This window comes from Lissotriton vulgaris, chromosome 10 (assembly GCF_964263255.1).
Source record: "Lissotriton vulgaris chromosome 10, aLisVul1.2, whole genome shotgun sequence".
In the NCBI taxonomy this organism is placed as follows: Eukaryota; Metazoa; Chordata; class Amphibia; order Caudata; family Salamandridae; genus Lissotriton; species Lissotriton vulgaris.
Genome location: NC_141698.1, coordinates 47,652,916 through 47,668,455, shown reverse-complemented (window position 1 = coordinate 47,668,455; position 15,540 = coordinate 47,652,916). Strand labels below are relative to the sequence as shown.

Here is a 15,540-nt window from a genome sequence, read left to right as displayed (position 1 = left end):
TTAAAAGTTTTTAGCCCAAACTATAAACTAATACAAGAGGACAACATTTAAGTAAAAAATACAGCACTGTATGCTGAAATTAGGAATCTGTTCATAATAAAATGTATACAGTACTCTGCATCTCTAGATATACCTTTGTTTAAAGGAACCACAAAATGGAGCAAGTAGATTGGCTTCGTAGTGTAGGCAACTGAAGTGTAAAACTTATAAAGTCGTTTGATAATCAACAAAAATCTGATTTGGTGCACATAACACCATTTTGTATTATACATTCATTATTTCACTTCAAAAGATCAATCTTATTTAGTAATCGAGTTAGCACAATGAATAGAATACAAGCATATATATACAGTGTGAAGTGCAAAGTATTAGAGATCATTTTAAAATTAAAAGCTAGAGATATAAAAGGGAAAAAAAGGAAGAAAAAAATTTATCATCACAATATCCCATCAAAACAAAATTACAAAGATATAATATCATTGCTAATAAACATAAACGTTTTGCAAGACATCAGCAGGTTGTATCAAATATCCATTGTGGCAATAAAGAGTTATGGAGGTTTAGGAACCTCTTCAATCCTAAGGTTATGCAGGCAAGTAGATTTTGCAGCGGAATCCAAGATAATCTTATCTGATAACCAAAGCAGATCTCTTGTAATAGCCAGAGTAATTGGATTGACATATGCTCTATATAGTCTGTGATCATAACAGACACCATACCTCTGAGCCGGGAAGATCCGTTAGTATGGTTTTTACATGCTTTTGTAATCTGTGGAAATGCAACTGCCTAAAGTAAATCTAGCAAATGAACAGTATCTGAGTGAGACGACCAATCTTATGAAATACTCCCAAGAAACATATTGGTGACAGTAAAGTGTGTGTGTGTGTATGTGTGTAAGATATTATTTATCTGTTTCCAGACTTGTTGCTAAAATTGATGTGTAGGAGGGCATTCAAATAACATCTGTTTAAGGTTGGATGAAGTATTATTGCAGGACCAACAGGAGGGGGTAGTGTAGGATTAATTTTATGAAGACTAGAAGGAGGGATCAAGAGTCTATTGTAGATAAAAATTAGGTTTGGATGGTGTTAGATGCTCTAGAGAATTTCCTTATTTTGATCCAAATTTTGTACCAAGTATATATTTATACCTCTATAAATGTATACATTTCATACAGTAATACTCTTAATTTCCATGTTGATGAGTCTTATTTAACATGTAGTATGATCTCATAAAAGTCTTGTAGAGAGCACTGTGAAAAATCCTGTAGGGCTAATGTCATGGCACTGCAAAGGGTAGATTGTCATATTTCATAGTCCACTGGAAAGCTGGAAGGAGGGGTCGATTCTGTGAGAGATGGTCTTCGAAGAATGTTGAGAAGAGCTCTCATATATGGTTGCACGATGGAACAACGCAGGGAACTACATCGCATGCCATAACCATGTAATTTTAACCTTTAATTTTTTACAACTAATTTGCCTTTACAATGTATGCCATTACCACGCATTGTGTGTATATATATATATGTATAGATATATATATATATATATATATATGTGTATTACCTACTGGCGGTCGCCAGTAGGTAGATATAGTTAGGACCTAGTTTCCATAGGAAATCCGCAACATTCTATTTGGAATAACTTTTACGCCGGTCAACGATCTTTGCGAAATTCTCTAAGAAGATGGGGCGCTCTGCTTCGCTCCTATCCTGGAAGTTTCGGGGTGATTCGTCAAGCGGAGGCTGAGAAAAAAGGGGGTCCCAAAACGTGTTTTCGCCATGCAATTTTCCATAGGGACCTTTAGACACGGCTACAGCCCGAACTGCTGAACGGAATTACACCAAATTTGACAAAAAGGTAGAGCTTGGTTCGCAGATTAAGCTTAATTTTAAATGGTGTAAATCCGTGCAGTAGTTCCTAAGAAAATCAAAAGTAAAATCATAGATATATCTATGGATGAAATACGGTTCCGAGGACTATACGCGTACCATTATGAGAACAAGCTACATGCTAACCAGGAAGTGTTGGCAGCTATCTTGTGTCTCAGTAGAAAACTGAAAAACAAGTGCGCAAAAGGCACAAAGGTGGCAGGGTAGAATCCCCCTGACCCCCTAGGCCTGCTCAGGGAGTTCCACAAGGACCCCCAAGGCCAAAAAAACATTTGTTTTTTAAATCGCGGGATCCTGATACATTTGTATTTAGCCTCGGGAGGGCCAAATCCGAGGGGCAATGTGGGTAATTACAATGGGGGCCTATAGGGGCCCCCCGGCCCCAGGGAACACCACCCCCGGGGCTTCTTTTTTATTAAAATAATGGGGGCCCAGAGGGAGCCCCCAGCCCTGGGGACCGCCACCCCCTGGGCTTAAACATTATGTATGCGCGGGGCTAATGGCCCCCCACACCCCCAGGGACTTCTTTAAAAAAAAAAATGTTTAAACTTGGGTGGGGTAGCTCAAGTCTCCCCACACGCCCAGGGACCGCCACCTCCCTGGGGCATTACATTTTTCAATTGGGGGTCCGTGACGGACCCCCAGCCCTGGGGACCACCACCCCGGGGCTTTTAAATGTTGGGAGGGGGGCCGTGCGCCCCCCCTCCTGGAGCCTTGTGGTGGCCCTGGGAACCGCCACCCCCCAGGGCCGACTCCTGCAGTGTCCCGGGGAGCCTACCCCAGGACACTGAAGTTTGCTATGGTAGGGCAGGAGAAAAACACCGGGATCGGGGTGGAGGCCACGCCCCCTCCCTGCACCACTCTGCAAACACGCCCCCCTGGCGCATTTGCAGAGGGGGAGGTAATTCCCCTTGAATACTTGGGGTCCCTGGGGGTCAACTAGCCCACCAGGAACCTCCAGTATGTGCCAGGGGGGCTGCGTTCCAGAGAGGTGTAATGAAGCCACGCCCCTTTTTACACCTCCTCTGCAACACAGCCCCCTGGCGCATACTGGAGGTTCCTGGTGGGCTAGTTGGCCCCCAGGGACCCCCAGTATTCAAGGGGATTTATTTCCCCCTCTGGAGACGTGCCAGGGGGAAGTTGGCCCCCAGGGACCCACAGTATTTAAGTGGATTTAGTTCCCCCTCTGGAATTGTGCCAGGGTGCTGCGTTGCAGAGAGGTGTAATGAGGCCATGCCCCTTTTTACACGTCTCTGCAACACAGCCCCCTGGCGCATACTGGAGGTTCCTGGTGGGCTAGTTGGCCCCCAGGGACCCCCAGTATTCAAGGGGATTTAGTTCCCCCTCTGGAAATGTGCCAGGGGGCTGCGTTGCAGAGAGGTATAATGAGGCCACACCCCTTTTTCCACCTCTCTGCAACGCAGCCCCCTGACGCATACTGGAGGTTCCTGGTGGGCTAGTTGGCCCCCAGGGACCCCCAGAATTCAAGGGGATTTATTTCCCCCTCTGGAGACGTGCCAGGGGGAAGCGGTGCAGAGAGGTGTAATGAGGCCACGCCCCTTTTTACACCTCTCTGCAACGCAGCCCCCTGGCGCATACTGGAGGTTCCTGGTGGGCTAGTTGGCCCCCAGGGACCCCCAGTATTCAAGGGGATTTAGTTCCCCCTCTGGAAACGTGCCAGGGGGCTGCGTTGCAGAGAGGTATAATGAGGCCACACCCCTTTTTACACCTCTCTGCAACGCAGCCCCCTGGCGCATACTGGAGGTTCCTGGTGGGCTAGTTGGCCCCCAGGGACCCCCAGTATTCAAGGGGATTTATTTCCCCCTCTGGAAACGAGCCAAGGTGCTGCATTGCAGAGAGGTGTAATGAAGCCACACCCCTATTTACACCTCTCTGCAACGCAGCCCCCTGGTGCATACTTGAGCTTCCTGGCGGACTAGGTGGCCCCCAGGGACCCCCAGTATTCAAGGGGATTTAGTTCACCCCCTGGAAACACGCCAGGGGGCTGTGTTGCAGAGAGGTGTAATGAGGCTAAGCCTCTTTTTACACCTCTGTGCAACGCAGCCCCCTGGCGCATACTGGAGGTTCCGGGTGGGCTAGTTGGCCCCCAGGGACCCCCAGTATCGAAGGAGATTTAATTCCCACTTTGGAAACGCACGAGGGGGCTGCGTTGCAGAGAGGTGTAATGAGGTCATGCCCCTTTTTACACCTCTCTGTAACACAGCCCCCTGGCACACACTTCAGGTTCCTGGTGGGCTAGTTGGCCCCCAGGGACCCCCAGTATGCAAGGGAACTTAATCCCCCAACTTAGAATAGGCTATGGGGCGCGTTTGCACAGTGGAGAAGGTAGGGGGCGGGGCTTGTGGTGATATGTGTGCAAACATGCCCTGTGGCTCGTTTTAATTTGGGGAATTAATTCCTCTTCAATCCAGATGTCCCCTAGGGGCCAACTAGTCCACCAGGTTCCTCCAGTAAGCGCCACGGAGCTGCTTTGCAGAGTGTTATAAAAAGGGGGCGTGACCTCTGAACACCTCCCTGCAACACAGCTCCCTGGCGCATACTGGAGGTACCTGGTGGGTTAGTTGGCCCACAGGGGACCTCAGGATTGAAGAGGAATTCATTCCCCAACTTAAAACGCGCCACAGGGCATGTTTGGACACATGTCACCTCAGGCCCTGCCCCTTCCTTCACTATTGAGCAAAATATTCCTGTAAAATCAGCCGAACTACGAATTCTGATTTACTCATCTGTTATCACGAGATACCTCGGTGCTGCATCTCTGAGCCCAGTAGGGACCCTGAAAAGTGAATCTAAGCGTACTTACCAGTAACTTGTATTTCCTTCCATAGGAATCTATTGTGTGGTTTTCAACAGAAAAGTTTCTAAGTGTCTATTTTTGAACCGTACAAATATTCCTGAAAAAATCAGCCGAACTACGAATTCCGATTTACTCACCTGTTATCAGGAGGGACATCAGTGCTGCATCTTTCAGCCGACTACTGATCCTGAAAAATTATTCTAACCATACTTACAGTAACTTGAATTTTCTTCCATAGGCTAACATTGACTGGTTTCACTTGGAAATTCTTCTAAGTGGGGAGTTTTGGAACTTTAAAATATTCACCTAAAATCATCGGAACTACGAATTCCGATTTACTCACCTGTTATCAGGAGAGAACCCAGTGCTGCATCTTTTAGCCCAGCACTGACCCTGAAAAGTAATTCTAACCGTACTTACATTGCCTGGTTTTCACCGAAAAGTTTGTGTCTATTTTCACAAACTAAAAATGTTCCTTAAAAATCGCCTGTATGACTTAAACCCATATGGCCGGGATGCCCGCCACCCCCTCCCAACACCAATTCCCAATGGGAGTAGACAGACACAGGTTTGAACTTTTGGAAGGCGGGGGGGAGTTACCCCCCCCCGGACGTATTTATTAAAATATGAAACAAAATGTAAAACATTAAATAAAAGTTTCATGAATTATGTACAATTTTACATTTATTACATTTCGATGAAGACATGTTCTTTGGCTAACCTTAACAGATGTCTAATACAAAGGTTTCCTAGCCGAGTCTAGCATCCTGAAAATGCATACATTCTAAATAAAAATTGTACATCCTAGCATTAAGGGCCAACGGCAAGGTCTTAACCGGTGTCAGATCCCTACTACCAAAATCCCGCCCTCACGGTGTGAGTGGCGCATGCGCAGAGGACTTTACCCTCACTGCCAACTGTAACTTCCCTTGTCGTGGGGGCCCCCTTTTCACTCGACGCCATCTTAAAGGTCGTCCGAGTTCCCGTGTGAGGTATCTGTAGGAAGGACAGCGTGGACTCCCCCCCATCCCCACACTCTCTATCCGCCGTCGCGGATATCCGGCCCCCGGGAAATTCGTAGGAGGGGCATCTAGCCGCCTCCGCCCTGGGAGGGGCCTATGGCCGTCTCCCCCTAGGCGACCCATCCTGAGTGGGTGCCGCCTCCCCGTGGAAGGGGCCAATGGCCGCCTCCCCCCGGGCGCTCCCATCCATTCTGGGTGGCGCCCCCCTCTAGGGACCTTGAAATTACTGCTCACCGATCATGACCTTACCGCCCGACCAAAAAATAAATACGACAGTTGTTTTACCTACTAAGGGAAGAAAAAATTCTGACATAGCCTTGATGAGTCATCAACTTAATTTCCCTACAAAGGGAAACATTATCCTAAAAGCAGAAGCCACATCATTATATGAAACGTTCCCTTACTTCTCTACAAAGGGAAAAAGGCCTATACATTTCTATCTAATCAAACTTTATTTAAACAAACATTGCCATAAGGGGCTGGTGGGTGGGTCAAAATTGCCGCTTGTTCCGTCGAGGGCTCACGAGCAACGAGTTGGTGCAGCCTTCAGAGCACAGGAACAAGAGGACGCTTCTTCGGATTCCCGCTCTATTTACTCATCTGCGGGAGGGCGGGGACCCTCCTCCGGTATGCCTACTGGGCGTGGTCTTCCGTGCGGGTGTCTAGGACAACCCCTCCTGGGCGGGAAAGGGCGCGCCCCGGCTACGCCACTTCGGGCATACCAGCCGAGCCACGCCTCCCGCCCAAAATGGTTTCCCGGGGGGATCGGGGCACCCAACCATACGTTCGGGGGGACCGAGTGGTCGCCCCTTTCCATATGGCCGGGATGCCCGCCACCCCCTCCCAACACCAATTCCCAATGGGAGTAGACAGACACAGGTTTGAACTTTTGGAAGGCGGGGGGGGAGTTACCCCCCCGGCCGTATTTATTAAAATATGAAACAAAATTTAAAACATTAAATAAAAGTTTCATGAATTATGTACAATTTTACATTTCTTACATTTCGATGAAGACATGTTCTTTGGCTAACCTTAACAGATCTCTAATACAAAGGTTTCCTAGCCGAGTCTAGCATCCTGAAAATGCATACATTCTAAATTAAAATTGTACATCCTAGCATTAAGGGCCAACGGCAAGGTCTTAACCGGTGTCAGATCCCTACTACCAAAATCCCGCCCTCACGGTGTGAGTGGTGCATGCGCAGAGGACTTTACCCTCATTGCCAACTGTAACTTCGCTTGTCATGGGGGCCCCCTTTTCACTCGACGCCATCTTAAAGGTCGTCCGAGTTCCCGTGTGAGGTATCTGTAGGAAGGACAGCGCGGACTCCCCCCCATCCCCACACTCTCTATCCGCCGTCGCGGATATCCGGCCCCCGGGAAATTCGTAGGAGGGGCATCTAGCCGCCTCCCCCCTGGGAGGGGCCTATGGCTGTCTCCCCCTAGGCGACCCATCCTTAGTGGGTGCCGCCTCCCCGTGGAAGGGGCCAATGGCCGCCTCCCCCCGGGCGCTCCCATCCATTCTGGGTGGCGCCCCCCTCTAGGGACCTTGAAATTACTGCTCACCGATCATGACCTTACCGCCACAGGCCGGATAGTTGACCGACTATCTGGCCCCCCCACTCCTCCTAAAGGTCATGCTTCCTCAAACCCATTAGCCATGCTATGAAGTCTCCTATGAGTAAATCATTTCCCTCCCTGGACAGGTGAACCCCATCATTCAGATACATGTGATCACCCCGAATACACCCGTGAGGAATGCTATGCAACTGCGTGGAGCGAAACAATTTCCCAATTTTATTGTTAACCCTTTTCACAGAGTGGTTCAACGCTGACACTGAAATGCCCCCCCGCCAACTCTTCCTGGGGATCATGTGGGACCAGGCAATCGTGCACCCCGGGACTTTTTTAGCCAACCAGCTAACTGCCGACAGGATGTGTTCTAATAACACTCGTCTTCCCAGTGTCACCAAGTCATTGCCTCCTAGGTGTACTATGACTACAGATGGCGGTGACCTTTGCCGCCCTAAAAGACCCTCAAAAAACGATTGAAATTGGTCAAAACAGAGCCCGCCCTTCCCATGGAAGGTCACTCTGTACCCGTATTCCCCAGATGCGTGAGTCGCGTCACCTGCCTTGAATACGTCCCCGGCGCGCCTCACATATGAGTGGCCCACGACCCATACCACTCTCTCTCCAGTGGGTGATCCTCGACCGCTGGTCTCCTGATGCTGGGTTGACTTCCAATTCCGCCCCGCGTGACAGGCTCGCGAAACTGTAATTCAAACAAAAGACAAGAAGCGTGAGTGCATGTCAATTGATCTTTACAACATGTGCAATCGCACATACCTTTTGAAGCAATTCGAGGACCAATGGCCTAGCTGTTTTACTTCCTCCGCACTCTGACCCCGGGCTGTAGCCTCAGTAGCAGCCCCTATCCTAAATGAGTGGGTCCCAAAATCGCACGGGTCCATGCCCGCGGCAGCGATTGACAGTGCTAGCACCCTCTGAAACTGAAATCTCGTCAGTGGGGTGCCATCCTTGTGCCTAAGCAAGCTCCCCCCCCATGTAGCTGCCTCAATGCCAAATATTCCTCTAAACACTTTAACGGACAAGTGGGGGACCCTCGTGCGCGCTGCACGATAACACTATCACCCATAGCTCCCTGGTCAGTCTTGGACCTGGCTATCAAGATTACCATCGAATCACCCCTTATTTGGACGTGATCCCTGCCCAGGCCTCCCTCTATATCCTTCTTGTTCCTTGCGACAAGTTCGCTCACCCGCATAGCCCCATGGAATGCCAAGGCGAAAGCTGCCCGGAACAGAACTGCTTCGAAAAGGGAGGAGCACGTCTCATCTAGCTTTGCTAAAAGTAGAGACAATCTGTCTAAACCAATCGGGCGCCTCGTATCCTGCTTGCGACCCTCGAGGCGTTGCCAGCCGCGGAGTGTCTTCCTAACCAAAAAGGAATCCGTCGGGTCTCTTATGCCATGCACCTGTGCCATGAACGAAATGGCCGCCCTATGTCTATTGGCCGTTGCCGCTGATCGGCCTTCTCTGTGCAGCGCAACCAGGAACCCCAGGAAGGATTCCTCCTGACCCCAGCTCTGTCTCCCTGATGGACCCAAAAATGTGCAGTAGGAACGAAACGCTCCTTCGTGTGCCTTCCTTGTTCTGGGAGCTAAGCTGGCTGCCACGAGGTCTTGTAATCCGGGGCACCGATTAGCCATAGTGCTTCGGGGAACGGTGCCGCCACTAGGTCCGCTGTGGGTAGATAGCCCCTGAAAGCCTGCATGTGTGAACGAGAGAGTGCATCAGCTGCATAATTCAGTACGCCTGGCACATGTTTTGCCCTGAACTGTACGTTCAATCTCATGCAACGTAATACAATTTCTTTCAATAATCTCAAGATCCACTTGCAGCGGGCTGCCTGCTGGTTAATGCACTCAACCACAGTCATATTATCAGACCAAAACACCACCGAGCGGTCCCTGAAGTCGTCTGGCCATGCCATCAGAGCAACCCAAATGGGGAATAGCTCCAAGAACCCAATGTTACCTGTCAGACCGCTGGAGTGCCACCACGTCGGCCATACTTGCGCCGACCATCGGTTACCAAAGATGGCGCCAAATCCCACGCTCCCAGCTGAGTCAGTCCACAGACCTAGTTCATCCGAAGATGCTGGTGGCTTGTTCCACACAACTCGACCGTTGAAGTCCGCCAGAAATGCCAACCAAATGCGCATATCCTGGCGAACCTCTGCCGACAGTCTCGTACGGTGGTGTCCCTCCTTGAGACCAACCATAGCTTGTGCAATAGAGCGTGAGAAGGGGCGGGCCATTGGTATCACCCTTAAGGCAAAGTTAAGCTGACCCACTGTTTGCTGTAACTGGTGCAGGGTCACTTTCTCCTTGCCCAGGCATTGTGTCAAGGAAGCCCTAAACTTGGCCACCTTTTCCATCGGTAAACGGAAACATCCTTCCACAGAATCGAGCTCAATTCCCAGAAACTCCAGTGAAGTAGATGGTCCAACCGTCTTACCTGGTGCCAATGGGACTCCGAACTCCCGCATGAGGATGCAGAAGTCCAGTAGCGCCTGCGCACTTTTCGTATCGCCGGCTGCTCCCAAAAACAGGAAGTCATCCAGATAGTGCATAACATGCCTATGCCCTGTGGCCTCGGTGAATGCCCACTCTAAAAAACAGCTGAACATTTCAAAATAGGCACAAGAAATGGAGCAACCCATAGGCATGCATTTATCCATGTAATAACTCCCCTGAAATGCAAAATCTAGCAAGCGCTGATCTCGCGGGTGTACCGGAAGCAACCGGAATGCTGATTCGATGTCCGATTTCTCCATCAGCGCTCCGGGGCCCAGGTGATTTAACATGGCCACGGCATCATCGAACGATGCGTACCGCACCGAACAAATATCTGGGTCAATGGCTTCGTTCACCGAAGAACCCCTTGGGGCAGACAAGTTGTGAATGAGTCTAAACTCCCCTGGGTCTTTCTTCGGGACCACCCCTAGCGGGGAACACACGAAATCCGCCACCGGCGGGCGATGAAAAGGCCCCGCCACCCGCCCCAAGCTGACTTCTTTGGAATTTTCCTTGCAGCTGCGCTTGGGTTATGTTGGACAGATAACTGATTTTTACAAAAGGAGTCCCCCCGAAAATCCCCCGCCGGGATGTTGAAGCCATATAGGAATCCATTCCTCAACACCCCGGCGGATACATGATCAGGGTATTTGTTCAACTAAGGAGTCAGAGCCATGATATCGACAGGTGTAGGCAATCGGTTACAAAGCATCACCTCACTCTTGCTTAGACCCCCCTTTTCCTCCCGTTCCGCTGTTTTTAGATCTACAGCTACTCTCCGGGTGTGAGGAGTTCCCACAGCCCGCATACGCATGCCTGAACCTACATGTTCCCTGGGGCCTGCTACAGTATCCTCTATTGAAGCACCAACAAACCCCCCGCTTGCCGCCATTCCCGCCGGCCTTGGGCTGATATTCCCCACCGGCGCCCGCTCGAAAGGGCACCGCGGGCTTTTGGCGAGCTGACCCCGACCCGCTCCCGCCCGGCGAGGATGTACCTGCCGCCCCAGGCAAGAGCTGCTTGTGCCATGACACCGAGTCGAGGCAATCCCTGGTCAAAGTAGCATCAAACTCTTTCGCTTTTTGGAATTTCATATCGTAACCTTTCCACTCGTCCCCCTCATACATGGTATAAAAATCCATAATCCTATTCTGATAACAGGTCAACTCGGTCATGACTTCAGGCTTTCGTTCCCCCATGACTGCCGTAAATATCGAAAAGGCCTTTACCCAATTTGCTACCGTCTCATCGACCCTAAATTCCGCCATCTTGGCCCACCATACACTGGGGTGCCATAAATCCTTCTGGGATTTTGCATATTCCATCTCGCGATGGTCAGTCAACAATGAAAACATATTCACATATTTCTCCCCCATATCAGTTCCTTTGTGACCGCAGGGATGTGCTGGGCCACCCTTTCGCGCTTTGAAGGTAATGAACCCTCCCCTGCCATTGGCAATGTGTGCTTACCAGGTTCGACCGTCGTGTCTGTCGCCTTTTCCTGGCTAACCGCAGGTCCTCCCGGCGCCACCTGTGGGGGAACAAGAGGAACATTCGCCGTCGCGGCCTCTCTCGACTGCCATAACTGCTCAATTATTAGTCTAGCCTCCTCGGCCGGTTCCCCCGCGGCCACTGCCCCCCCCGCTTTCTTCTTGAGCCATGGCAACACTGCCGCTAACTGGATGGCCAGTTCCGGGGGCATCTCCTCATCATTAACAGGAGTAATTACAACCGGGATCGGTAAACCTATATCTGGGTTTGGTACCGGGCTGTCCGCCGGTGTGATGGGGGCGACTGGGGGTACCTCAGGAACCGGATCTTCCCCAGAAACCGCCCTCCTCTTAACACACTTCCCCCTACCCTCAGGGACGACTCCCGGCAAGGCCGGGCCTATTACCTTCTTAGGACGGCCTGAGCTGTTCTGGGCCGCTAACTGTTTTTTAACATCGGCCAAACCTCGACCGATTGAGTCGACTTTACCGAGTTTTCGGTCCATGATCGCCATTCGGTTCGACAAGGTGCGCAGTACCTTCTCCAACTCGGAGCTCTTTCCTGCTTTCTTGCCGGCCATAGCTTCGTGTACTCTGCGCTAGTTGATCAACGAGGTCCTGGATCTTTCGTACTCCAAATAACTGAAAGAGAAACAACAAGATTACAAGTTCTCAAAATTACCTCTTGTTCCGTCGAGGGCTCACGAGCAACGAGTTGGTGCAGCCTTCAGAGCACAGGAACAAGAGGACGCTTCTTCGGATTCCCGCTCTATTTATTCATCTGCGGGAGGGCGGGGACCCTCCTCCGGTACGCCTACTGGGTGTGGTCTTCCGTGCGGGTGTCTAGGACAACCCCTCCTGGGCGGGAAAGGGCGCGCCCCGGCTACGCCACTTCGGGCATACCAGCCGAGCCACGCCTCCCGCCCAAAATGGTTTCCGGGGGGGATCGGGGCACCCAACCATACGTTCGGGGGGACCGAGTGGTCGCCCCTTTCCATTCTTTCAACTGTTTACAGGAGATGCATCAGTGCTGGATCCAGGATCCACAACTGAGTAAGAAAAAGTAATGATAACACTACTTAACCTGCTAAGTGAATTTCCTCCCATAGTATAACATTGGTGATTCTATGTGAACACATTTTATGTGTCAACTTTAAAAATACAATAATATTCCTTAAAAATCACTACTGTAACTAAAACCCTTTTAATCAACCGTTTACAGGAGATGTCCAAGGACTGAATCTAGGTTCTAGTCCTGTGGTTAGAAAAGTAATCCATAAAGTGACTAATTGCATTTAACTAGAAAAAAACATTAAGGTCAATGTTGCATTGTGTTTGAAATTGCATTGCCCATTGCAACAACTGTAACTACTGTACTTAAAAGTCTATTGCCTATTTGCAAAGTATTTAAACTAAAGTAATTCATTCTGAGAAAGTATACTTTGTAATGTATTGTATAATGTAAATACAATGTAATTTAAAAAATAAAATATCTAAATATAAATAATTTAAAAAATGTAGTAAATCAGTATAAAAAATACATACCAACTAATACATTTAAAAATTGTCATTTACAAAACTTTCGAAATTCACTGAAAAAATCATAGGTTTCAGGCCTGATATAGTTAATAATTAGCATTTAAAAAAACCTTTAAAATTCACGGAAAAAAACATAGGTTTCCGGCCTGATATAGTTAGGAATTGGCATTTAAAAAACCTTTGAAATTCACTGAAAAAAACCTTAGGTTTCAGGCTTGAAATAGTTAGGAATTAGCATTTAAAAAACCTTAGAAATTCACTGAAAAAAACGTAGGTTTTAGGGGTGTTATAGTTTGCTGGACATTTCACTCGTACAAAACCATTGAAATTCCTCCGATATAGTTAGTTACACTAACTATATCTCGCGCGCCCGCAATCAACTGCTGATGATGTCCTATATTTCATCATTCATGACATGGTCAGTGACAGAAGAAGGATCACTATACAGCCCAACCAGGAGCTTGGAATATGGCCAGTTTAATAGCAGTGAATAAAAAGAGGTTCCAGGAGTTTACTCCATCCTTCGATGTTTTCATTTAGGACCTTCACCGGGATACTATCTTGTCCCTTTGCTGCTGTGTTTCTTGCTTTCCTTATATATAAGGCAATTTGCTTTTCTGAAGGTGACTTTTTCTGCTGATCGATCTCACTGCAGGTTCCAACCATTAAACATTATCCAATGTCAATAGTTGACCGGTTCTTTCCACACAGTTTAGACAGATAAACAGCCTATTCTTTTAGTGGGACTGGTATGGCTGTCGGGGGCATTTTGGTTCAACTGGTTGCTGCAATTATACCACAGAAGGCCTCTGGTGTTCTTTTGGTGCATTGCTTCTTGAAGATCTACCCAATTTCTGTCCATTTTTGTTCTGATATCTTTCATGTGGAGCCTTTTTCGTTTTTCTTTAGGATTGAGATTTCGGCCTTCCCGGCCGGTGAGAAGTTGATAAATTGGAGTCTGATTAACTTATTTAATTTTTCTGAAAGATGATTGACTATGAAGCCTTTCTTTTTAGGGGGACTATTGTTAATAAATGGATGATTCCTCTGTTTAGTACTAGATACTGAGATCAAGGTGCTTTCAAAATAGGAAACTGGATTGGCTCTTTTGTTAATTTGTTCAAGCAACTGGAACTCTATTATCCTGTTAATTTCTTAATTAGTTAGCTTCTGGTTCCCGCTGCTCCAAAATAATTGGTGTGGCTTTTGTTGGATTAATACCTATCCCCTTCCACATGATAGTGACCATGATGAAACTGGCTGTAAACAAAGGTCTGTTTCCAGGAGAAGTATTGTGTGATCTCTACTTTTCCTTAGCCGTTTAAGTAGTAATAAATCCTTAACTAATAAAATGTTTTGTTGACATGGTAATTTGGTGCTGATTGTGTCTTTTTTTTGTCTGACAGTACTCCAAGTTAAATTCTTGGAACCCTCTGAGAGGCCTGGAGCCAGCCCTGCCACCCCAACAAATGGATATAAAATTATAATCACCAAGGTAAATTGTTTTTTGTGTTTTACCTAATTCACAACTTGAGTGAAGGGTGTCACTAATATTTTGTCAGTATAACTTTCATTAGGAGTGGGACAACAAAAGTGGAAGAGTTTGCATACTATGCCATTTTCACCTGCAGAGAGTCAGGAGACCTGTGGTAACCATGCTGCTGATAACTACCCAAAACACTACTGTTTTCTACCTATGAAATACCTGAACTGAACTTCCGCTTGGATGTATTTGAAGAACATATCTCACTGAAAAAGTTTACACTTAAAGAATGAAGCCCCATATTTGACTGAGGTGCACAACGTATTGAACACTTAGGGGCATATTACCAACAACTAGCGATAATTATCGCTATGTTGGCTTAGCAGCAATATTTTTATCGCCGAGCTGCGGCGATTTTTATCGCTTAGGAACCTTGCTATTATCAAGGTTTATCTCCTAAGCGATAAAAATCGGCCGAAATGCATGAATATCGCTGAAAAGTCAGCGATATTCATGCATTACCGAGCTAATGCTCTGAGCCATGTTATCCACCTACCATTGGATAACATGGCTAAGAGCTGCTCAGGGGCAGGTGTTAGCTTTTGGAGATATTCGCACTTAGCGCGAATATCCCCAAAAGTTGGTAATAGGAGATAGCGATGTTAGCGACTGTTTCCAGTCGCTAACATCTTGGCACGCCCACTTTGCATGTCATTAGTGATAAATATCACTGACATGCAAAGCTGGGCCCAAGATGGTCGCTATCTCCTACTAGCTGTCGCTAACTGGTGTTAGCGACAGCTAGGTAATAGGGAGATCATTTTATCTCTGCTTTCTTGTCTTTTAAAGCCAAAAAAGCAGAGATAAACCCCCTTGATAATATGCCCCTTAGTTGCTAGAGTGGAATATTTGTAATCAAAGCATGTCAGGGTCATTGGACGTCATCGTTAACAGCACATATAAGAGGCAGTTAAAAAGCAAATACATCTTGACTTTCAAAAGCAGAGCTATTTGGAAATCCTTCTTTTGAAAATCACAAGACACATGCACCCGCATGGCTGGCAATCTTGCAGTCAGTTTTCTATTAAAGAAACTACTTAACCCGTAGAAAACATGAGATGCAAACATGACTTGCAAGGGGCAGCTGGTGAATCATTAAAATGGTGGGACATTAATGACTTTCAGCTCTACTTTT

The 15,540-nt window shown here is 47.9% G+C and overlaps 2 protein-coding genes across 2 annotated transcripts in view; both read left to right on the top strand.

Moving 5' to 3' along the window:
* Positions 1 to 15,540, top strand: part of LOC147684567 (metalloproteinase inhibitor 1-like) — an 83,780-nt gene that overhangs the window by 7,969 nt on the left and 60,271 nt on the right. The window lies entirely within an intron of this gene.
* The window catches only part of LOC147684568 (metalloproteinase inhibitor 1-like), a 32,631-nt gene that overhangs the window by 585 nt on the left and 16,506 nt on the right, over positions 1 to 15,540 (top strand). Inside the window, exon 2 of the mRNA XM_086940409.1 lies at positions 14,269 to 14,357. Within this exon, the coding sequence (XP_086796535.1) occupies positions 14,269 to 14,357 (89 nt within the window). The remainder of the gene's footprint in view (positions 1 to 14,268; positions 14,358 to 15,540) is intronic.